The sequence below is a fragment of the Pecten maximus genome, chromosome 4 (genome assembly GCF_902652985.1).
Source record: "Pecten maximus chromosome 4, xPecMax1.1, whole genome shotgun sequence".
Classification (NCBI taxonomy): domain Eukaryota; kingdom Metazoa; phylum Mollusca; class Bivalvia; order Pectinida; family Pectinidae; genus Pecten; species Pecten maximus.
Window position 1 is genome coordinate 2,797,317 of NC_047018.1, and position 24,614 is coordinate 2,821,930.

General features: G+C 37.3%; 1 protein-coding gene and 1 long non-coding RNA gene across 2 annotated transcripts in view; both read left to right on the top strand.

Moving 5' to 3' along the window:
* Positions 1–24,614, top strand: part of LOC117324969 (adhesion G protein-coupled receptor L2-like) — an 84,289-nt gene that overhangs the window by 49,326 nt on the left and 10,349 nt on the right. Inside the window, 17 exon segments of the mRNA XM_033880819.1 lie at positions 2,048–2,157; positions 9,778–9,816; positions 10,016–10,171; positions 10,173–10,295; positions 10,830–10,924; positions 12,047–12,241; positions 13,202–13,385; positions 14,099–14,233; positions 14,633–14,889; positions 15,901–15,950; positions 16,615–16,735; positions 17,546–17,649; positions 18,044–18,146; positions 18,465–18,618; positions 19,490–19,556; positions 20,097–20,163; positions 21,006–21,112. Coding sequence (XP_033736710.1) covers positions 2,048–2,157; positions 9,778–9,816; positions 10,016–10,171; positions 10,173–10,295; positions 10,830–10,924; positions 12,047–12,241; positions 13,202–13,385; positions 14,099–14,233; positions 14,633–14,889; positions 15,901–15,950; positions 16,615–16,735; positions 17,546–17,649; positions 18,044–18,146; positions 18,465–18,618; positions 19,490–19,556; positions 20,097–20,163; positions 21,006–21,112 — 2,067 coding nt within the window.
* LOC117324970 lies at positions 21,662–24,609 on the top strand. Its single transcript, XR_004532108.1, has 3 exons — positions 21,662–22,275; positions 22,339–23,050; positions 23,164–24,609. It is a non-coding gene; the product is annotated as an uncharacterized LOC117324970 (long non-coding RNA).

Sequence of the window (24,614 nt, forward strand, 5' to 3'; positions counted from 1 at the left end):
TTAATTTGACGTGAATAAAGAAGTTCAGGGGAATGTACTAAATTTATAGTACTACATGTCTTTGGTTTTAACATATCAAGTGTATTATCAGTACAAAGTGTGTGGTATCTGTCAGCATTTAAAGAAATTGATATATTGGACATGTTGACTCATTTCAATATGGAAATTTCAGTAAGTGCACGTTTCCATGGTGACCAATGAGTAATAGAGTAGTGGTTGTATCATTAACCGTTGTCATTGGTACACTGTTAATCATGTGCCAGACAGATCCTCCTGTAATCAAGACTAGCATGTTATTGAACATTTTATTTTTGCCTGATGTATATTACAGGTCTTCACATTGTTGCAAAAGACTCAAATTACATCTACATCAACGTACTTCAGTACATTATATCTACATAACGTACTTCAGTACATTATATCTGCATAAATGTACTTTTGTACATTATATCTACATAAATATACTTCTGTACATTACATCTACATAAATGTACTTCTGTACATTATATCTATAATGTAGATCTGTACATAACATCTACATAAATATACTTCTGTACATTACATCTACATAAATGTACTTCAGTACATTATATCTGCATAAATGTACTTTTGTACATTACATCTACATAAATATACTTCTGTACATTACATCTACATAAATGTACTTCTGTACATTATATCTATAATGTAGATCTGTACATTACATCTACATAAATATACTTCTGTACATTACATCTACATAAATGTACTTCTGTACATTACATCTACATAAATGTACTTCTGTACATTGCATCTACATAACGTACTTATGTACATTATATCTACATAAATGTACTTCTGTACATTATATCTACATCAATGTACTTCTGTACATTATATCTACATCAATGTACTACATTATATCTACATAACTACATCTGTACATTATATCTACATCAATGTACTTCTGTACATTATATCTACATCAATGTACTTAAGTACATTATATCTACATCAATGTACTTCTGTACATTACATCTACATCAATGTACTTAAGTACATTATATCTACATAACTACATCTGTACATTACATCTACATCAATGTACTTAAGTACATTATATCTACATAACTACATCTGTACAAGGGCATTTTAGGTATAGACATGTATCTTGGGCCAGATCAATACCTATATGTAGAAGTAACCTTTGGTTAAGTATATATGTTAAAAGTGAATTTGAACAGACGTATAACATCAGAAATGCTGTCTTGTGCCATAGGTATCATAAGCCGTATGATTTGTGTAGAAGAACTTGGCATGCTCAGCTAACATTCACCATCAGACCAGTAAAAAACAAGGCATTTTTGTTGTTCATTAATAACAAAATTTTGTGGGTTTTTTATTTTTCGTTTACAGTATACTTCTTAAATAAATCATTATTTTTTGATTTTTTGGTTCTAAAAATCAGAGGCAAGTTGTGAAACTGTAATACATACTACTGTATTTATCTGCAAGTAAGCCCCTTCTTCATTTTTCCAGAATCACCAATTTCAAGAGTAAATAAATGTGTTTCACAAATAAGCCCTCCCCTAACTTTATTACTGAACTGGTTCACTAGAGGAGGGGATTACTCAAGGATAATACAGTATTTAAGCATTGAACGGCTTTCAGTTGGCATTCATATTGACTATGAATGCCAACTGAAAGCCGTTCAATGCTTATATTTACCATCTGCGATTTTTTATTTGTCGTGTGATTTTTTTTTGAAATTTTCAAATTCAAATTTCAGTTGGCAGTTCATAAGCTGGTGAACTCGCAACTGAATTGGTAGGGTTATATAGTGGCAGTGCCATACAATGGTAAATATATAGTATTACATGTATACAGTCATATGTCATCTAACTTAGTGAGACACCAAGTAAAGGTAACAGCATCCTCAGTATAACAGGTAGAAAGAGATAACCCCACTGTCACCCATATCAAACCCTTGTAGAGGATTCATGTTTCTAACAGACTTTTTCATTGGCCTAACTGCATGCCGCCCTGTCTCTGATTGGCTTGTTTGTAGGTGTGATGGCCGACCTCGTTGCAATATAACAGTGAACAACAGCGTGTTTGGTGACCCCTGTGTAGACACGAGTAAATACTTGGAGGCTCACTACTACTGTGTGAGAACAGGTAACATGTCCTACCACTCTTCTTCCTTCATTTTTCTCCCTTCTTGTTTATCTCATTACAGCCCTCATTTCTTCCCTATTTATTTCCCTAACACTTGTTCGTCTCCCTTTCCCTCCTGTTATATTTTGGCAAGTAAGCATCTGTTCAAAGGTAGCGGACATTTTTGTGTATTTTACGAGTGATATTTCTCTATATTTCAGTTGTAAAAACTTAAACATTAGAAGATATGAAATGATTTGTTATTAAAACTCCTGTGCATGTTTATATCGTGAGCATGGTAGCCTACTAGCTACCAGAGCAGAAATATAAAGTATGGGTAAAGACATTCTGTAAAAGAAGAATTCACTGAGAAACCTAGGAAATATTTGTCAATTATCATACGTTCTGTGATTTTATAATTCACCTGGATTACCTTCATAATCTGTAGATCATCAAACATCCCCATGTTCACAGATTATAAAGGTAACACACATTTTTCCTGATCAAAAATACTTATGTTGAATTTTAAGCCTTGTTTACTTTAAAAATGATAGATAATCTAGAAAGAAGATTAAATTAATCAATTTTCAAAATAACATATTGTCGAAATAGTTAAAAGATGAAATACCAGATCAAGGAACCAGCCAGTCCCTCTAGACCCACATATATCTCGACATCATATTTAAATTGTCATTTTGTTGGTACCAGTGAGTTACAGCCTTCCTCTGAAGCCATTGGTGATTTTGCTATTCCAGACAATTTGCACCCTCACCAGATTTTTTTTGATGGTTTATAAGACTTAAACCTATTGATTTACCTATTGGAGTATCTGAGGCCTGTTATACTGTACCTATAAGTAAGCATGGCACGAGTACCAGCATGCCCTCCTTAGACGTTTAAAATATATACCGTCAAAGATTAATAGCAACCACAAATACTACAGCTGTTTTAAAAGAATAAAAAAACTCTGAAAAAATATTTTTCATTTTATTATCAATAATTTTCTCTGTATGGATTATGATGTCTTCTAAAATGATATAAAAATGATACTAACTTTTACTAACTCAAGAAATGATATAATGACACACATTGTAATACAAGAACAATCTTTATTGTTTTGTTTTAAGATTTGTTAAAAAACAGAGACCTATATTAATTGTTTTTTACAGGTCTCTGTATAAAACAATAGAATATTTTCACTTACAGGAAAAAAACTGACATTAATTTCTTTTCATCATCAGAAATAATCTAATGTTTAGGAGTATACTGTGTATTGTATTAGATGATGTTACTGTGTTGTGTAGAGTTGTATTAGATGATGTTACTGTGTTGCGTAGAGTTGTATTAGATGATGTTACTGTGTTGTGTAGAGTTGTATTAGATGATGTTACTGTGTTGTGTAGTTCTGTATTAGATGATGTTAGTGTGTTGTGTAGAGTTGTATTAGATGATGTTACTGTGTTGTGTAGAGTTGTATTAGATGATGTTAGTGTGTTGTGTAGAGTTGTATTAGATGATGTTACTGTGTTGTGTAGTTCTGTATTAGATGATGTTACGGTGTTGTGTAGAGTTGTATTAGATGATGTTACTGTGTTGTGTAGTTCTGTATTAGATGATGTTACTGTGTTGTGTAGAGTTGTATTAGATGATGTTACTGTGTTGTGTAGTTCTGTATTAGATGATGTTACTGTGTTGTGTAGAGTTGTATAAGATGATGTTACTGTGTTGTGTAGAGTTGTATTAGATGATGTTACTGTGTTGTGTAGAGTTGTATTAGATGATGTTACTGTGTTGTGTAGAGTTGTATTAGATGGTGTTACTGTGTTGTGTAGTTCTGTATTAGATGATGTTAGTGTGTTGTGTAGAGTTGTATTAGATGATGTTAGTGTGTTGTGTAGAGTTGTATTAGATGGTGTTACTGTGTTGTGTAGTTCTGTATTAGATGATGTTACTGTGTTGTGTAGAGTTGTATTAGATGATGTTACTGTGTTGTGTAGAGTTGTATTAGATGTAACTGTTATGTGGAGTTGTATTAGATGATGTTACTGTGTTGTGTAGAGTTGTATTAGATGATGTTACTGTGTTGTGTAGTTCTGTATTAGATGATGTTAGTGTGTTGTGTAGAGTTGTATTAGATGATGTTACTGTGTTGTGTAGAGTTGTATTAGATGATGTTAGTGTGTTGTGTAGAGTTGTATTAGATGATGTTACTGTGTTGTGTAGAGTTGTATTAGATGATGTTACTGTGTTGTGTAGAGTTGTATTAGATGATGTTACTGTGTTGTGTAGAATTGTATTAGATGATGTTACTGTGTTGTGTAGTTCTGTATTAGATGTTACTGTGTTGTGTAGAGTTGTATTAGATGATGTTACTGTGTTGTGTAGAATTGTATTAGATGATGTTAGTGTGTTGTGTAGTTCTGTATTAGATGATGTTACAGTGTTGTGTAGAGTTGTATTAGATGATGTTACTGTGTTGTGTAGAGTTGTATTAGATGTTACTGTGTTGTGTAGAGTTGTATTAGATGATGTTACTGTGTTGTGTAGAGTTGTATTAGATGATGTTACTGTGTTGTGTAGTTCTGTATTAGATGATGTTACTGTGTTGTGTAGAGTTGTATTAGATGATGTTACTGTGTTGTGTAGAGTTGTATTAGATGATGTTAGTGTGTTGTGTAGAGTTGTATTAGATGATGTTACTGTGTTGTGTAGAGTTGTATTAGATGATGTTACTATGTTGTGTAGTTCTGTATTAGATGATGTTACTGTGTTGTGTAGAGTTGTATTAGATTATGTTACTGTGTTGTGTAGTTCTGTATTAGATGATGTTACTGTGTTGTGTAGAGTTGTATTAGATGATGTTACTGTGTTGTGTAGAGTTGTATTACATGATGTTACTGTGTTGTGTAGAGTTGTATTAGATGTGTTACTGTGTTGTGTAGTTCTGTATTAGATGATGTTACTGTGTTGTGTAGAGTTGTATTAGATGATGTTACTGTGTTGTGTAGAGTTGTATTAGATGATGTTACTGTGTTGTGTAGAGTTGTATTAGATGATGTTACTGTGTTGTGTAGAGTTGTATTAGATGATGTTACTGTGTTGTGTAGAGTTGTATTAGATGTTACTGTGTTGTGTAGAGTTGTATTAGATGATGTTAGTGTGTTGTGTAGAGTTGTATTAGATTATGTTACTGTGTTGTGTAGAGTTGTATTAGATGATGTTACTGTGTTGTGTAGAGTTGTATTAGATGATGTTACTGTGTTGTGTAGTTCTGTATTAGATTATGTTAGTGTGTTGTGTAGAGTTGTATTAGATGATGTTAGTGTGTTGTGTAGAGTTGTATTAGATGATGTTAGTGTGTTGTGTAGAGTTTTATTAGATGATGTTACTGTGTTGTGTAGTTCTGTATTAGATGATGTTACTGTGTTGTGTAGAGTTGTATTAGATGTTACTGTGTTGTGTAGAGTTGTATTAGATGATGTTACTGTGTTGTGTAGAATTGTATTAGATGATGTTAGTGTGTTGTGTAGTTCTGTATTAGATGATGTTACAGTGTTGTGTAGAGTTGTATTAGATGATGTTACTGTGTTGTGTAGAGTTGTATTAGATGTTACTGTGTTGTGTAGAGTTGTATTAGATGATGTTACTGTGTTGTGTAGAGTTGTATTAGATGATGTTACTGTGTTGTGTAGAATTGTATTAGATGATGTTACTGTGTTGTGTAGTTCTGTATTAGATGTTACTGTGTTGTGTAGAGTTGTATTAGATGATGTTACTGTGTTGTGTAGAATTGTATTAGATGATGTTAGTGTGTTGTGTAGTTCTGTATTAGATGATGTTACAGTGTTGTGTAGAGTTGTATTAGATGATGTTACTGTGTTGTGTAGAGTTGTATTAGATGTTACTGTGTTGTGTAGAGTTGTATTAGATGATGTTACTGTGTTGTGTAGAGTTGTATTAGATGATGTTACTGTGTTGTGTAGTTCTGTATTAGATGATGTTACTGTGTTGTGTAGAGTTGTACTAGATGATGTTACTGTGTTGTGTAGAGTTGTATTAGATGATGTTAGTGTGTTGTGTAGAGTTGTATTAGATGATGTTACTGTGTTGTGTAGAGTTGTATTAGATGATGTTACTATGTTGTGTAGTTCTGTATTAGATGATGTTACTGTGTTGTGTAGAGTTGTATTAGATTATGTTACTGTGTTGTGTAGTTCTGTATTAGATGATGTTACTGTGTTGTGTAGAGTTGTATTAGATGATGTTACTGTGTTGTGTAGAGTTGTATTAGATGATGTTACTGTGTTGTGTAGAGTTGTATTAGATGTGTTACTGTGTTGTGTAGTTCTGTATTAGATGATGTTACTGTGTTGTGTAGAGTTGTATTAGATGATGTTACTGTGTTGTGTAGAGTTGTATTAGATGATGTTACTGTGTTGTGTAGAGTTGTATTAGATGATGTTACTGTGTTGTGTAGAGTTGTATTAGATGATGTTACTGTGTTGTGTAGAGTTGTATTAGATGTTACTGTGTTGTGTAGAGTTGTATTAGATAATGTTACAGTGTTGTGTAGAGTTGTATTAGATGATGTTACTGTGTTGTGTAGAGTTGTATTAGATGTTACTGTGTTGTGTAGAGTTGTATTAGATGATGTTAGTGTGTTGTGTAGAGTTGTATTAGATTATGTTACTGTGTTGTGTAGAGTTGTATTAGATGATGTTACTGTGTTGTGTAGAGTTGTATTAGATGATGTTACTGTGTTGTGTAGTTCTGTATTAGATTATGTTAGTGTGTTGTGTAGAGTTGTATTAGATGATGTTAGTGTGTTGTGTAGAGTTGTATTAGATGATGTTAGTGTGTTGTGTAGAGTTTTATTAGATGATGTTACTGTGTTGTGTAGTTCTGTATTAGATGATGTTACTGTGTTGTGTAGAGTTGTATTAGATGATGTTACTGTGTTGTGTAGTTCTGTATTAGATGATGTTACTGTGTTGTGTAGTTCTGTATTAGATGATGTTACTGTGTTGTGTAGAGTTGTATTAGATGATGTTACTGTGTTGTGTAGAGTTGTATTAGATGATGTTACTGTGTTGTGTAGTTCTAACCAGCTGTATTAGATGATGTTTCCGTTATTTTTATTCAGTTTTAGACAGGGATACCAGTAGATGTCAGTATGCCCAGTCAATTAATCCGTCTAATATGTTGTCTGCTTGCCGGTATATCAACTGGTTACTTTGAGGTTTTCTCTGTTTTTACTTGGTTATGTAGTAAATATATTCCATTTAGTGAAAATAATCCCAAGAACTTGTCTTCATTATGTTATAGGTATATGTGTGTGACGGTATTAATGTAGCGAGTTTGATGTCAGCTCTGTGTAACACTATGCTTTATCTAACATTGATTTTCCATTTAAGAGCGAGGAATACAATTGAGAATGTCTACTGGGGGATTAATTCAGACCTTTTCCCCTATGCTCAGTAAACTGCTCTCGTCATTTTTCCACACCAGATTGATCTCCAATAAAGATCTATAAGGATTGGTTGATAGATGGCATTCTAATCGACTATCTCAAATATCTTTTTTCTCAATTTTAAACTATATAGATTACCTTCTCTGGAAGACATACAAATAACATGGAGTTTTCAGTCATTCAGAGGAACACAGGTTTTGAATTTTGATGTTAAAGATTTCAGAATCCAGTAAGGTGCTACTGCTACAGTGATAATCTAAAAACATTTTTTTAGATATTTTTCATTTAATAAAGTTGTACAGGCGGTAAGTAGAGACTGGTTGTGGTACAAAGAGACAGGTGTTTATTGTTTGGGGAGGGGGTGTATGGGTGGTACATAGAGACAGGTGTTTATTGTTTGGGGAGGGGGTGTATGGGTGGTACATAGAGACAGGTGTTTATTGTTTGGGGAGGGGATGTATGGGTGGTACAAAGAGACAGGTGTTTATTGTTTGGGGAGGGGGTGTATGGGTGGTACATAGAGACAGGTGTTTATTGTTTGGGGAGGGGGTGTATGGGTGGTATGTGGAGACATGTGTTTATTGTTTGGGGAGGGGGTGTATGGGTGGTATGTGGAGACAGGTGTTTATTGTTTGGGGAGGGGGTGTATGGGTGGTACATAGAGACAGGTGTTTATTGTTTGGGGAGGGGGTGTATGGGTGGTATGTAGAGACAGGTGTTTATCGTTGGGGAGGGGGTGTATGGGTGGTATGTGGAGACAGGTGTTTATTGTTTGGGGAGGGGGTGTATGGGTGGTACATAGAGACAGGTGTTTATTGTTTGGGGAGGGGGTGTATGGGTGGTACATAGAGACAGGTGTTTATTGTTTGGGGAGGGGGTGTATGGGTGGTATGTGGAGACAGGTGTTTATTGTTTGGGGAGGGGGTGTATGGGTGGTATGTGGAGACAGGTGTTTATTGTTTGGGGAGGGGGTGTATGGGTGGTATGTGGAGACAGGTGTTTATCGTTGGGGAGGGGGTGTATTGGTGGTATGTGGAGACAGGTGTTTATTGTTTGGGGAGGGGGTGTATGGGTGGTATGTGGAGACAGGTGTTTATCGTTGGGGAGGGGGTGTATTGGTGGTATGTGGAGACAGGTGTTTATTGTTTGGGGAGGGGGTGTATGGGTGGTACACAGAGACAGGTGTTTATTGTTTGGGGAGGGGGTGTATGGGTGGTATGTGGAGACATGTGTTTATTGTTTGGGGAGGGGGTGTATGGGTGGTACATAGAGACAGGTGTTTATTGTTTGGGGAGGGGGTGTATGGGTGGTATGTGGAGACATGTGTTTATTGTTTGGGGAGGGGGTGTATGGGTGGTACATAGAGACAGGTGTTTATTGTTTGGGGAGGGGGTGTATGGGTGGTACATAGAGACAGGTGTTTATTGTTTGGGGAGGGGGTGTATGGGTGGTACATAGAGACAGGTGTTTATTGTTTGAGGAGGGGGTGTATGGGTGGTACATAGAGACAGGTGTTTATTGTTTGGGGAGGGGGTGTATGGGTGGTATGTGGAGACAGGTGTTATTGTTTGGGGAGGGGGTGTATGGGTGGTACATAGAGACAGGTGTTTATTGTTTGGGGAGGGGGGTGTATGGGTGGTATGTGGAGACAGGTGTTTATTGTTTGGGGAGGGGGTGTATGGGTGGTACATAGAGACAGGTGTTTATTGTTTGAGGAGGGGGTGTATGGGTGGTACATAGAGACAGGTGTTTATTGTTTGGGGAGGGGGTGTATGGGTGGTATGTGGAGACAGGTGTTTATTGTTTGGGGAGGGGGGTGTATGGGTGGTACACAGAGACAGGTGTTTATTGTTTGGGGAGGGGGTGTTTGGGTGGTATGTGGAGACAGGTGTTTATTGTTTGGGGAGGGGGTGTATGGGTGGTACATAGAGACTGGTGTTGTGGGTGGTATATGGTTAGTACATAGAGACTGGTGTTGTGGGTGGTATATGGTTAGTACATAGAGACTGGTGTTGTGGGTGGTGTATGGTTAGTACATAGAGACTGGTGTGTATTGTTTGGGGAGGGGGTGTATGGGTGGTATGTTGAGACAGTTGTTGTGGGTGGTGTAGTGTGGTACATAGAGACTGGTTGTGGTGATGTTTTTTATTTTGTTCTGTTTTGATTACCAGGTCCACCCACCACTAGCAGTACATCAACTTCTACCCTAGGTACGATGTTACAATATTTTTATTTTCATTGTTTACTTCATTGTGTAGATATAATCAAATTTGTTTGTGTTATTGGAAATATACCTGACATAAAATTCTGTTCTTTATCACGATACCAGAGATTGTTTCAGCAATGAGAATTAAGTATTGGTAACTTTTGTAGTACATGTTTTTCAAGTTTATACATTTTGATTTTTAGCCACCACAACACCCAAACCTACTACTCCGACACCTAAACCGGTGACAAAGGAACTCACGACACCTTCAAAGACAACCTCTCCTTGGGGGGTAACAACACATCCTACCCCCCAAGCCCCCTATTGTACCTCTCCCAACAATGGCACCAACCCCTAATGATGACAAGGAACAGGTTCTACCCAGACTGAAGACGTGTTACGGTAAACATGAGGAGGGGGTGTGGTGGCCCCCTATCCGAGAGGGAGAGACTTTCGAACGGCCGTGCCCACAGGACAGAATAGGTAAGGAGGCTGAACAAGACAGGCTGAATCTGTACAATTACCTGGAGATAGTACTTAACTTTTACACTAGGAGAGGGGGGTCTATTTGAAGATAAATGAATTACAATGTACTGAACTTTTACACTAGAGAAGGGGGCTTATTTGAAAATGATTACAGTAAACTTTTACACTATGAGAGGGGGGTTATTTGAAGATAAATGAATGACAGTGTACTAAACCTTTACACTAGGAGAGGGGGTTTATTTGAAAATGATTACAGTAAACTTTTACACTGGGGTTTATTTGAGAATAATACGGTATTCTTATATCCACTTTAATTTGAGTTTAAATGCCTGTTGCCTTACGCTGACTTGTGAAATTCCATCATGTATAACTATCACAATTTGGTGGCGGAGTATCTTTTCCTTATATATGTGAGAAGAATGCATGAACCATCCCAGATTTTATTTTTATGTTATCAGGGTTTCCGGTGTGGCTGTAAGTGATGAGGTTGTCTCTTATCATATACAATAAAGTGTCACTTTACATTTACAGGTATGATGTCCTGGCAGTGTGGGAAAGGAGAATGGATAGGGGAACCCGATCAGTCTAACTGTGTGTCCTCATGGGTAAAAAATGTAGAGGATATGGTAAGTGTGTGCAACCCTCTTCCCTTCAACCGCATCCCCCTTTTACTCCTCTTTCCCCTCCCTCTTTCACTCTTTCCCTCCTACCCCTTCCCTCCTACCCCTCCTACCCCTCCCCCTCCTCCCCCTCCCCTCCCCCCTCCCCTCCGACCGCTCCTCCCCCCCTCTCCGACCCCCTCCCCTCCTACCCCTCCCCTCCCCCTCCTCCTGTCACTCCTCTCCCTTCCTACCCCTCCTCCTACCCCTACCCCTTTCACTCCTTTCTCCCTCTTACCCCTCCCCCTTTCACTCTTTCTCACCCCTTTTCCATCCCCCTTCACCCCTTTCACTCCTTTTTTCCCCCGCATTCCTCTTCCTCTCCCCCTTTCTTCCTCCCTCCCCCGCCTACCCCCCTCCACTCCTCCTCCCCTCCCTACCCCTACTCCGCCTACCCCCCCCTACCCTACTCCTCTCCCCCTCCTACCCCCCCTTTCACTCCTCTCTCCCTCCTATAACTCCTCCTCCTACCCCTCCCCCTCCTACCCCTCCTCCTCCTACCCCTTCCCCTTTCACTCCTCTCTCCCTCCTATCACTCCTCCTCCTGACACCCCCCCCTCCTACCCCTCCCCCTTTAATTCCAATCCCCCTTCTATCTTTTGCCTCTCTTTATGTCCCTCATGTTACACTCATATTTACAAGAGTTTCTCATACATCAGGTTGATGTGGTTGAGCAGTTATTACAGCAGTGTTTTGAGATAAAAATCTTTGCTTTGATAATAATTATTTTCATTGTCACTGTGTTTTATAATTGTGTCATATAATGAAGAATTTCTACTATCATTATTAGAGAATTATCAGAAACAGCATGGGATTTCGGTTCATATTTCCAATGAGAACTGGTGAAACACCAGAGAGGAAAACATTTACCTGGTCCTAAATTTTATCCTTCTTCATACTTCATATCAATCTATAGCTCAACCTTTGACCTTAATTCATGAATTCAAACTTCTTCAAAGAGATACTTTGGACGGAATTTTACCTCATGAGAAATACTTCTGAATTTACTGTATGGTACAACCAATCGTTAAGTATATTTGACCTTTACAAATCAACACACGACCTTGAGATTATCCTCTGCTTTTGTAGATGACACAAAACAGTGATGCAGAAGAGACTGCAGAGAAGATGCTGGAAATGACAAATCGTGGCAAAGCAATTTGGGTTGGGGATTTGAAGAAAACTGCCAAAACCCTTCTTCCCAACCTTATTAAGTTGGTAAAGCGACAGACAGGTCATCACTCCAAAAAACGCAAGAAGGAGACACTAAAAAGGCTTACAAAGGTAGGTGTGTTTATCATTGGGACTGACTGTCTAATTGTTTGTAGGTATATCCTGCAACAAAGTTAATGAGAATACAATTTTATTTAAGGGGAGGGGCAGATGGTGTTACCGATGTTTGTCCCTCCCATTCCAAATCAATGCCAACAGATGTTTGGTCCATATTTACACCATAGTATCCTATCATCATATTTTACACCTGATCATTGGTCAAGGTTAAATCATCAAAGGTCACCTTTGACCCCCTTCTGTCATTGGTCAAGGTTAAATCATCAAAGGTCACCTTTGACTCCCTTCTGTCATTGGTCAAGGTAAAATCATCAAAGGTCACCTTTGACCCCCTTCTGCAAGGGATACATTGTTTTTAGTCCCCTGCCGTTTGAAAAACGGGGGGACTTTAGGTTTACCCTCTGTCCGTCCGTCCGTCCGTCCGTCTGTCCGTCCGTCTGTCTGTCTGTCTGTCACGCAACAGTTGTCCGGACAACTCCTTCTAAAGTACTACTCCGATTTTAACAAAACTTGTTATACATGGTCAGTATAACATGTAGTTGTGCATCCCACATTTTTTTTTCTCGAAAATTCATTTTTCAAAATGGCCGCCGGCTTCTCATTGGTTGAGGCTTGTCCGGACAACTCCCCCTAAAGTACTACTCCGATTTTAACGAAACTTGGTAAACATGATCAGTATGACATGTAGTTGTGCATCCCACATTTTTTTTCTCGAAAATCCATTTTTCAAAAATGAATAGGTGCACTTCTAGCTCAGGCAGGGGACTTTGTATTGCTGTTGCAATACTATCCACCCTTGTTAATCAGTGTCATACCTCTCAACAGATTTGGTTCCTGTTGACACCATAGTATCATAACACCAATTTCTTGGTAGGAGTAGGGCTTTCATGTCTTACAGACATTTTCTAGAAAAATGAAATGAAAAATGAAATAAATGTTTGATTGTTTTTGCAGAATATTGTGAAAACAGGAAGTAACTTGTTGTCAGAAGAGCACAGCAGTTCTTGGGAGAGATTGAATGCTGTTGATCGATCAGAAGTAGCCACATCCTTGGTAACGGGGATGGAGGAAACAGGCTTTGAGATAGCAAGCACACTATATGTGGACGAGTCTATAATGCAAGCTGATGAAAACATATGTAAGTAATTAACAAATTACAAAATAATTCAACAATTTCCAGCTGTATCAGATGAAGTTTGTATTTATGGCAACAAATTGTAACTTCTCTTCTTTGAAATACAATTTTGAAATTTCTTTTGGCTAAAATTCAATTTCCTGGATACACAGTCAATAGTAAATATTGCCAGCGTCTGGTTGTGGTGATGTTGGGTGTTCAAATTGCCCTGCATTGGTCATCCCTCATCTGGTTGTGGTGATGTTGGGTGTTCAAATTGCCCTGCATTGGTCATCCCTCATCTGGTTGTGGTGATGTTGGGTGTTCAAATTGCCCTACATTGGTCATCCCTCACCTGTTGTGGTGATGTTAGGTGTTCAAATTGCCCTGCATTGGTCATCCCTCACCTGTTGTGGTGATGTTGGGTGTTCAAATTGCCCTGCATTGGTCATCCCTCATCTGTTGTCATCCATCTATTAACAAACTTTCTTATCACTGTTTCTTAAAAATTAATACACAGATCTTAAAATTAATACACAGCTCTATGTCAAATTTCATATGTAGGTTCACCTTGTTCACAAGGCAAACAAAATGGCTGACATCAAAAATCTCTCTGAGATCTCTTGTTCAAGGAAATTCTTGTGTTTAGTATTACACTTGCAGAACCTATTGTAATTAATACCAATGTGAAATAAAGAAAGTTTTAAAAAGGTTACTTCAAACTGTTCTTATTCCAGTGATGGAAGTCAATGCTGTAGACGTCTCTAAGAAGTCAATGAAGTTTCCATCCAGGAGTGCAGGTGGAGTATGGGCTGAGGATGCTGACCAAGTTACCATACCTATAGACAGCCTCCAGGCCTCCCATCAGGACGGTCAGTATAGTTAGGGGTTTACCATACCTATAGACAGCCTCCAGGCCTCCCACCAGGACGGTCAGTAGATTATAGATAGGGTACAAATCAAACCTGTTCGCCCATGTTTCATTTTCTCCATGTCTCCACAAAGAGTGAATTCAGTGTAAGATTGAGTATAATATCTTTCATGGTAGAGATATCAATGGCTGAATTGTGAAAAGTTTCTGGGGGAAAAATACAGAAATTTTAGTTAATTTTGGAATGCTTACCATACTGGCTGGTGAGACATATGATTACATGGTGAGACATATGATTACATGGCGAGACATATGATTACATGGCGAGACATGATTACATGGCGAGACATATGATTACACGGTGAGACATGATTACATGAAATTCTTGTTATTACTACAGGTGTTGTGAGAATTGTGTTTGTGGTCTATCAACATCTCAACGAGTGGATGGTTAGTGATTCTAACGCCCAGGACACAAAGACAGACACTAAAGGTTATACGTCCGATGGGGCGGACACACAGTTTGAGATGGTTACCAAGGCACCAAGCAGAGTTGGACCAATCAACTCCAAGATTTTCTCTGCCTCTGTTAACAATAATACTCGGGAACCGACAGCTTTAACCCAGCCAATCACCTTCACTCTGAAACACTTAAAGGTAGAGATACAACTAGACTGTATACAGGAAAGGTAGAGATACAACTAGGCTGTATACAGGAAAGGTAGAGATACAACTAGGCTGTATACAGGAAAGGTAGAGATACAACTAGGCTGTATACAGGAAAGGTAGAGTTACAACTAGACTGTATACAGGAAAGGTAGAGTTACAACTAGACTGTATACAGGAAAGGTAGAGTTACAACTAGGCTGTATACAGGAAAGGTAGAGATACAACTAGGCTGTATACAGGAAAGGTAGAGATACAACTAGGCTGTATACAGGAAAGGTAGAGTTACAACTAGACTGTATTCAGGAAAGGTAGAGATACAACTAGGCTGTATATAGGAAAGGTAGAGTTACAACTAGGCTGTATACAGGAAAGGTAGAGATACAACTAGACTGTATACAGGAAAGGTAGAGTTACAACTAGGCTGTATATAGGAAAGGTAGAGATACAACTAGACTGTGTACAGGAAAGGTAGAGATACAACTAGACTGTATACAGGAAAGGTAGAGATACAACTAGACTGTATACAGGAAAGGTAGAGTTACAACTAGACTGTATACAGGAAAGGTAGAGATACAACTAGGCTGTATACAGGAAAGGTAGAGATACAACTAGGCTGTATACAGGAAAGGTAGAGTTACAACTAGACTGTATACAGGAAAGGTAGAGATACAACTAGACTGTATACAGGAAAGGTAGAGATACAACTAGGCTGTATACAGGAAAGGTAGAGTTACAACTAGGCTGTATACAGGAAAGGTAGAGTTACAACTAGACTGTATACAGGAAAGGTAGAGATACAACTAAACTGTATATAGGAAAGGTAGAGATACATTTAGGCTGTATATAGAAGCTTAATTTCATGATTATTCTTATAAATGGCTGACATTGTAATACATAACACTGCGGTTTGATGTAAATTAATATATTTGGCATAAGGACTTAAAAAAAATGGTTTCCAAAAGTTATTAAAATTAACAGGAATCTTGTACTGTTTTTCAGTCTCAATCTGAGCATGAACCTGTGTGTAGTTATTGGGACATCTACAACAAGTAAGTTTTTTGTCTGTTTTTCTGTCTGATTTTGTTTAATCTGCTCCAGTTATAAATTATGATATGTAAATATAATACATCACTGTAAGCGTGTACAGTTTCTCACGAAAATGGCATCTGTGTTGGAGAAATATATCTAATTAGTACCGACAACTGAAGAAAAAAAAATTATAACACCGTCTTAATGATGATCGCTTATAAAGTTACATACACAATATAGAGGCAGCGTACAATAGAGTTTCTTTGGGATACGATTGATTATTTATTCACTTTGAATTTAAAAGATATAGTTAGAAACTTTTGTGTGTGGTAATAGCATAAAGTGTATAACTTCTGGTAGGGTATAAAAAATATACAACAGCCTAGTGTTATTTTCAATCGATCAACATTACTGTTTGTCAGGATGTAGTATCTGTAATTAATGATGGTAAGAAGCTATATATAGATATTAAATGTACTTGTAGCAACTGATTCTGTGTAATTAACATTTAATTGCCTCATAAAGCCTTTAATTACTGTGATTAAAGCTAGCTTAAATATTTAATATCACCAAACTTATCTTAAATTTTCAGTAGTAATCACAGGGTAAAATAATTCTGACCTAAGTACTATTATATCTGTATCAAAATGTTACCAGTATAATGAATTAATTGATTTATTTTAGTATGCCTGCCCACTGGTCAAGGTTAGGATGTCAAGTCGTGTCCACCAATAACACTCACACCACCTGTCAGTGTGACCACCTCACCAACTTCGCTGTCCTTATGGACGTCACTGGAACGAAGGTAGCTCTAGTCACGTAATACTATATCAGTGATTATCAGCAAAATGTTGCTGTAGGATATTGTTAATATTGAATCAATAACTGAATTAGTAACTAAGGAATTCAAAATATTTGATAAAAACTTGGATGGGAGCTATGATAAATTTGTAAGTAATAAGTTTCAGCAATAAAACCCAAGCTACAACTGTCAAGTAAGGAATTCAAAATGATTGATTACTGATGAAAGCTTGTGATAACTTTGTAGGGGCGTAATATGGACAATTCACCTTTTAACAAGATTTAATAGCCAAACCCAGGGACTATTCTGTATGTTATACACAGTGTCGTTAACTAATTGACCATTGTATTTTGTTGTATGTTAACTAATTGACCATTGTATTTTGTTGTATGTTAACTAATTGACCGTTGTATTTTGTTGTATGTTAACTAATTGACCATTGTATTTTGTTGTATGTTAACTAATTGACCGTTGTATTTTGTTGTACGTTAACTAATTGACCATTGTATTTTGTTGTACGTTAACTAATTGACCGTTGTATTTTGTTGTACGTTAACTAATTGACCGTTGTATTTTGTTGTACGTTAACTAATTGACCGTTGTATTTTGTTGTACGTTAACTAATTGACCGTTGTATTTTGTTGTACGTTAACTAATTGACCGTTGTATTTTGTGGTATGTTAACTAATTGATCGTTGTATTTTGTTGTATGTTAACTAATTGACCATTGTATTTTGTTGTATGTTAACTAATTGACCATTGTATTTTGTTGTATGTTAACTAATTGACCATTGTATTTTGTGTCTCCCCTAGTTGTCTCCTGAACATGAGGTGTCACTACAAGCCATCACATTCATCGGCTGTATCATTTCCATCCTCTGTCTCTTCTTCAGTTTCTTCACTTTTTGCTTTTTCAAGTAAGTCTTATTTACCACAAATTGAATTGTAACAAAAGCTTGAAAACTTGATAAAGAACAGGTACAAAAACAGTGATATGTGATTATCATTGTATCAAATGTATTTACAGAAGGGTTAAGATATAAAATAGTTTTGTTCCATATATCAAAATAATTGGAATGAAAGACCAGAGATTATCCATGAAAAAACCCTGGGATAGGAGTTTTGAGGATTTGAAAATAATACATCTCCAAAGTAAACATCTTAAAGCTTCTTTACCCCTTAGGTTGAGATATCTGTTTACATCAGAGAGGAGAGATCCTAGTATTTTTTGTGGTGGCATCTTCAAAAAATGTCTCTGCTCATTGTAGTGTTTTTATCTTGTTCATGGACAAAATAACTTCTGTATTACAGACAATTACAGTGTGACAGGAATACCATACACAAAAATCTGGTGCTCTCGCTCATGTTGGCCGAACTTCTCTTCTTGGTGGGCATAGGCATGACCCAGAACCATGTAAGTGCTCGAATTATTAGTTAAAATTGTGAATTTCATGACCCCAGGGGTCTCACGGAGGTAGTTAACTTTACTATAGTTTATATAGGGACATCAAATTTTTGATTATCATTCATTTGATTTCTGTTGGAATTTTTTCTAACTTGGTTAACATTATCAGCATTGGATGATGGTTGACTGACCCACTGGGCTGATGGATAGGGCCGAAATGGGTCAAATTAATTGAATGATTTCATAGCTCATGTGACCGTTAAGGCCTATGGGCCTCTTGTTTAATTAGGCTTTTTGTACTGTTTGATGTTTAATATTTATTTGCAGATCGTGTGTGCAGTGATTGCGGGCGTACTCCACTACCTTTTCCTGTGTGCGTTTGGCTGGATGTGCCTGGAGGGTGTACAGCTTTACGTTATGTTGATAGAAGTTTTTGAACCTGGTCGTTCCCGCAGCAGGATCTACTATTTATGTGGATATGGTAAAACTTATATTCATCTTCGTTACGACTTTTATTATCCTATCATGTTTATATGCCCAGGTCAATATATATAGACACTGTTGTACACTTCATCATCTTTGTTACGACTTTTATTATCCTATCATGTTTATATGCCCAGGTCAGTATATATAGACACTGTTGTATACTTCATCACTTCTACTGAGGAATCATTTCCAAATTCAATGCAAAACCTTTTCTGAGATTCATATCTCTTTTTCCCCTGGAATTTTAGAGTTGTGAAGTTTTTATTGCCCTGTTTAAGTACACACAATTTTTAGATTAATTCAGGGTTTTTTTTCGTTCGTGATCTGTTCTCAAAACCTGGATAGAAAGGGAGATAAATCGTATAGTTTATTATTCTCCTCATTCTTTTGGTAAATTGGATCACAACTGATGGCAAGATTTGATTAAATTAAATGTATCAGTTCTCTACAATACCCAAGACATCCTTGAGTGTCACATCAGATCGATAACGATACGCAGCATTTGTAACTGGATAAAAAAGTCTTATTTCTTCACAGAATTAAATTTTCATAGGCTTGAAGCTTGCTGATTGATATCTATCGGAAACTCTCCATTTCTTCTCTTATCTAGAATATTGATTTTCCTAAAAACAAACTATTTTTGTATCTCACTCCATTACACAAGTTCATTACTCTTTTTAGGATTCATCAATAGTAATGAAAAATTGATATTTATCTTTTAAGAAACAAAATGAAATCAGAATAACTTCATTAACATTTTTAATTGCATTGAGAAAATAAATAGTTTCTAATGAAAAATTCTTTCAAATGTGTTTTTTAAGTATTTAATTCCAGAGTAAATTTTTATGTTGATTTGTCTGTGACAGGAATACCAGCTATCGTGGTAGGTGTGGCTGCAGGGGTCCAGCCCTCCGGATATGGAACAGACACACAGTACGTATTAACATTGCACAACAAAGCCATATATATATATATATAGGATTCCCCATTTATCTGGCTTTTGATTGATTTGGTAAAATGTGGGTATGTTTTCCTGAATATGGTTAGATCTATGGTAAAACATATAAAATATGATATTATATATTATACCTTTTAATTTTGTCCATATATTGTGCACATTCAAAATATTAAGTTTAAGAAAAGTAATTGTATGGCTACTTCCTGGCTGACGTTGATTTATGACATTCATGTATATATATAATTAGTTTGATAAGTAAGTTTCATAGTTATTTCTAAAATTAGAATTGGGAGTTGCTATAAGCGATGAGTAGGTTGCTATAAGCGATGAGTAGGTTAGTAGATATGATATAGTTGTAGCGTTGTTTGCTTTTGAATCAAGCAATAAACTTTGATCATAAATGAAACTATATTTAGATTTATTTTTTTTTTTTTTTTTTTTACACTTTTAGAAGATTTCTTTTCCGTGTTTTACATACAAAACTAAGATGTGTTGATTGATATTTGATTATTTAGTTGCTGGCTGAGGACAGACAATGGCTTTATCTGGAGTTTTGTAGGTCCTGTAGCTGCTGTCATCACAGTAAGTGTTTATTATAATGTTACTCAAATCACATGAGTAAAGGTGGGGAGAGGGGTAAAGGGTGGGGAGAGGGGTAAAGGGTGGGGAGAGGAGTTGAGGTTGGCGGGAGTTGGCTAAGGATGGGGAAAGGGGTTGGGGGTTGGCGAGGGTGGAGTAAGGTTGGGGAGAGGGTTGGGGGAGTTGGCGAGAGTGGAGTAAGGGTAGGTAGAGGGGTTGGGGTTGGCAGGAGTTGGCTAAGAATGGGGAAAGGGGTTGGGGGTTGGTGAGGGCGGAGTAAGGTTGGGGAGAGGGTTGGAGGGGTTGGGGAGAGTGGGGTTGGTTGATGAGGATATTTATGAATAGAGGGTTTTGAGAGATTAGGGTTATTAGAGTAGGGTAGAGGTTGATTTCATATGTGTAGAAGTGGTGGGGGGGGGGGGGGGGGGGGGGGGTAACACTCTGGGGCATGTGACGGGGCCTCTCATGTTGTTCAAAAGGCTTCTATTTTATGGTCATGACATACATGTACAAACATAACTTAATCACTTGAGCATTTAGAATTGACCTGCCATTGTCACTGTGATGAAGTTTTCTGATAAAATTATTATGAGAAATCCTTCAGAAATGTTTTTCTTGTTGGATCTTCCCAGCATGCAATATGTCTGTAGCACCCATACAGTGTTGATGTCAATAAATACCATTTCATTCTCCCTATCCACTTTCTGTTTTGAAGCTTTGACCCATTTCTTTACTGAAGTAGAAATAGGCACTTTATATATAAATCTCCTAAACATTTACCAAAAATAACATTTCCTCTAAACTGTCAATGTTAAATGTTCATAATGCTAATGTTTTTGTTTTAGTTGAATATCGTCATGCTAAGTATAGCTGTGTACATGATGTGTAAACATGCTAATACTCTGGCCTCAGCTCTCCGCACCAAGGAAAAATCTCGTCTACAAAAAATAAGGTAAACTCACTTTCATATTACTATTATTATTAACTACTTATAATTATTGGGTAAAACAACTTTCCTTTGGAAGAAAAACAAATTTGGATGTAGAAACAAAAGAATTCTTTTCTTCTTCCACAAACTTACGTTACAGACATCCATCAATTAAGCAGTGGTTCCTCACTCGTAGTTAGATAAAATATTTAATCCATTATGTACACATGCATCTTCCTCACTCATTGGAATGTAAAAAGCTGTGTCTGAAGGCATGAAGGTTATACAGACAGATCTTATAAAGCAAACACAAGATTTAAAAAGGTTTCATTCTAACATTGAAAGAGTGATTTGAAGTGTAGGTCTTTATAAGAGAGATGTGAAGGTCTGTGATAGAGAGATGTGAAGGTCTGTGATAGAGAGATGTGAGGGTCTGTAATAGAGAGAGATGTGAAGGTCTGTAATAGAGAGATGTGAAGGTCTGATAGAGAGATATGAAGGTCTGTGATAGAGATGTGAAGGTCTGTGATAGAGAGATGTGAAGGTCTGTGATAGAGAGATGTGAAGGTCTGATAGAGAGATATGAAGGTCTGTGATAGAGATGTGAAGGTCTGTGATAGAGAGATGTGAAGGTCTGTGATAGAGAGATGTGAAGGTCTGTGATAGAGATGTGAAGGTCTGTGATAGAGAGATGTGAAGGTCTGTAATAGAGAGATGTGAAGGTCTGTGATATAGAGATGTGAAGGTCTGTGATAGAGATGTGAAGGTCTGATAGAGAGATGTGAAGGTCTGTGATAGAGATGTGAAGGTCTGATAGAGAGATGTGAAGGTCTGTGATATAGAGATGTGAAGGTCTGTGATAGAGATGTGAAGGTCTGTGATAGAGATGTGAAGGTCTGTGATAGAGAGATATGAAGGTCTGTGATAGAGAGATGTGAAGGTCTGATAGAGAGATGTGAAGGTCTGTGATAGAGAGATATGAAGGTCTGTGATAGAGAGATATGAAGGTCTGTGATAGAGATGTGAAGGTCTGATAGAGAGATGTGAAGGTCTGTGATAGAGAGATGTGAAGGTCTGTGATAGAGAGATGTGAAGGTCTGTGATAGAGAGATGTGAAGGTCTGTGATAGAGAGATGTGAAGGTCTGTGATAGAGAGATGTGAAGGTCTGTGATAGAGAGATGTGAAGGTCTGTGATAGAGATGTGAAGGTCTGATAGAGAGATGTGAAGGTCTGTGATAGAGATGTGAAGGTCTGTGATAGAGAGATGTGAAGGTCTGTAATAGAGAGATGTGAATGTGTGAGATATAGAGATGTGAAGGTCTGTGATAGAGAGATGTGAAGGTCTGATAGAGAGATGTGAAGGTCTGTGATAGAGATGTGAAGGTCTGATAGAGAGATGTGAAGGTCTGTGATATAGAGATGTGAAGGTCTGTGATAGAGATGTGAAGGTCTGTGATAGAGATGTGAAGGTCTGTGATAGAGAGATATGAAGGTCTGTGATAGAGAGATGTGAAGGTCTGATAGAGAGATGTGAAGGTCTGTGATAGAGATGTGAAGGTCTGTGATAGAGAGATATGAAGGTCTGTGATAGAGAGATGTGAAGGTCTGATAGAGAGATGTGAAGGTCTGTGATAGAGAGATATGAAGGTCTGTGATAGAGATGTGAAGGTCTGTGATAGAGAGATATGAAGGTCTGTGATAGAGATGTGAAGGTCTGATAGAGAGATGTGAAGGTCTGTGATAGAGAGATGTGAAGGTCTGTGATAGAGAGATGTGAAGGTCTGTGATAGAGAGATGTGAAGGTCTGTGATAGAGAGATGTGAAGGTCTGTGAGAGAGAGATGTGAGGGTCTGTGATAGAGAGATGTGAGGGTCTGTGATAGAGAGATGTGAAGGTCTATGATAGAGATGTGAAGGTCTGTGATAGAGAGATGTGAAGGTCTGTGATAGAGAGATGTGAAGGTCTGATAGAGAGATGGGAAGGTATGTGATAGAGAGATGTGAGGGTCTGTGATAGAGAGATGTGAGGGTCTGTGATAGAGAGATGTGAGGGTCTGTGATAGAGAGATGTGAAGGTCTGTGATAGAGAGATGTGAGGGTCTGTGATAGAGAGATGTGAGGGTCTGTGATAGAGAGATGTGAAGGTCTGTGATAGAGAGATGTGAGGGTCTGTGATAGAGAGATGTGAAGGTCTGTGATAGAGAGATGTGAAGGTCTGTGATAGAGAGATGTGAAGGTCTGTGATAGAGAGATGTGAAGGTCTGATAGAGAGATGTGAAGGTCTGTGATAGAGATGTGAAGGTCTGTGATAGAGATGTGAGGGTCTGTGATAGAGAGATGTGAAGGTCTATGATATAGATGTGAAGGTCTGTGATAGAGAGATGTGAAGGTCTGTGATAGAGAGATATGAAGGTCTGTGATAGAGATGTGAAGGTCTGTGATAGAGAGATGTGAAGGTCTGTGATAGAGAGATGTGAAGGTCTGATATAGAGATGTGAAGGTCTGTGATAGAGAGATGTGAAGGTCTGTGATAGAGAGATGTGAAGGTCTGTGATAGAGAGATGTGAAGGTCTGTAATAGAGAGATGTGAAGGTCTGTGATAGAGAGATGTGAAGGTCTGTGATAGAGATGTGAGGGTCTGTGATAGAGAGATGTGAAGGTCTGTGATAGAGAGATGTGAAGGTCTGTGATAGAGAGATGTGAAGGTCTGTGATAGAGAGATGTGAAGGTCTGTAATAGAGAGATGTGAAGGTCTGTAATGTGTGAGATAGAGAGATGTGAAGTGTGTTGCATACATCAGTGTATGCTACCTTTGTTGAGATCTCCACCAAGGTTATATTATACTATATTTTAAGTTGCTAAAATGTTTTCTGATGATCCGTATGATGTTGATTCCTTAATTCTATGTTAACCTGTGGTTAGCCTCTTTCATGAATATATTTTGGAAATTATTAATTTTAGGCACAATCTTGAAACTATCAAAATTGACACAAAATTAAGAGACATTTTTTTCTGGTATTAAAGTATTTAAAATGGTACAGTAAAGTCTGTCTAAATGTCAGTTTAAAGATGAAGGTCTGATTTAGATATGTCTCCTCATTAACATTCAGTGTAGGTTATACCTAAGTGTTTATATACGTTTACCTGTTGATATGTTATATATCATAACTTTTAACTGATAGAGTTCAATGGAGCCTCCTTAGTCTATAATTATAATGTAATTTCCAGTCACATTTTCAACATGAGAAAATAACAGATTTTACATATGTGTATGGATCAAAGACTTTCCATGATAGAGTGGTAACTCTTTATTCTAGACCTTTTTACCAATCTATCTGGAAAATGACAATATCAAAAGAATGACAATAACTCTAAGATTACAGGTAAAAGCTTACCTTAATAAAAGGATTTTGGTTGAACTGGTTAACGAGGTTCTGTAGAATATATATATCCTTTGTGTAACAACTGTGTTATTGTTTCGTTGAGACATTAATCTTGTTTTTACACTGTGCATGCTACTACTAAC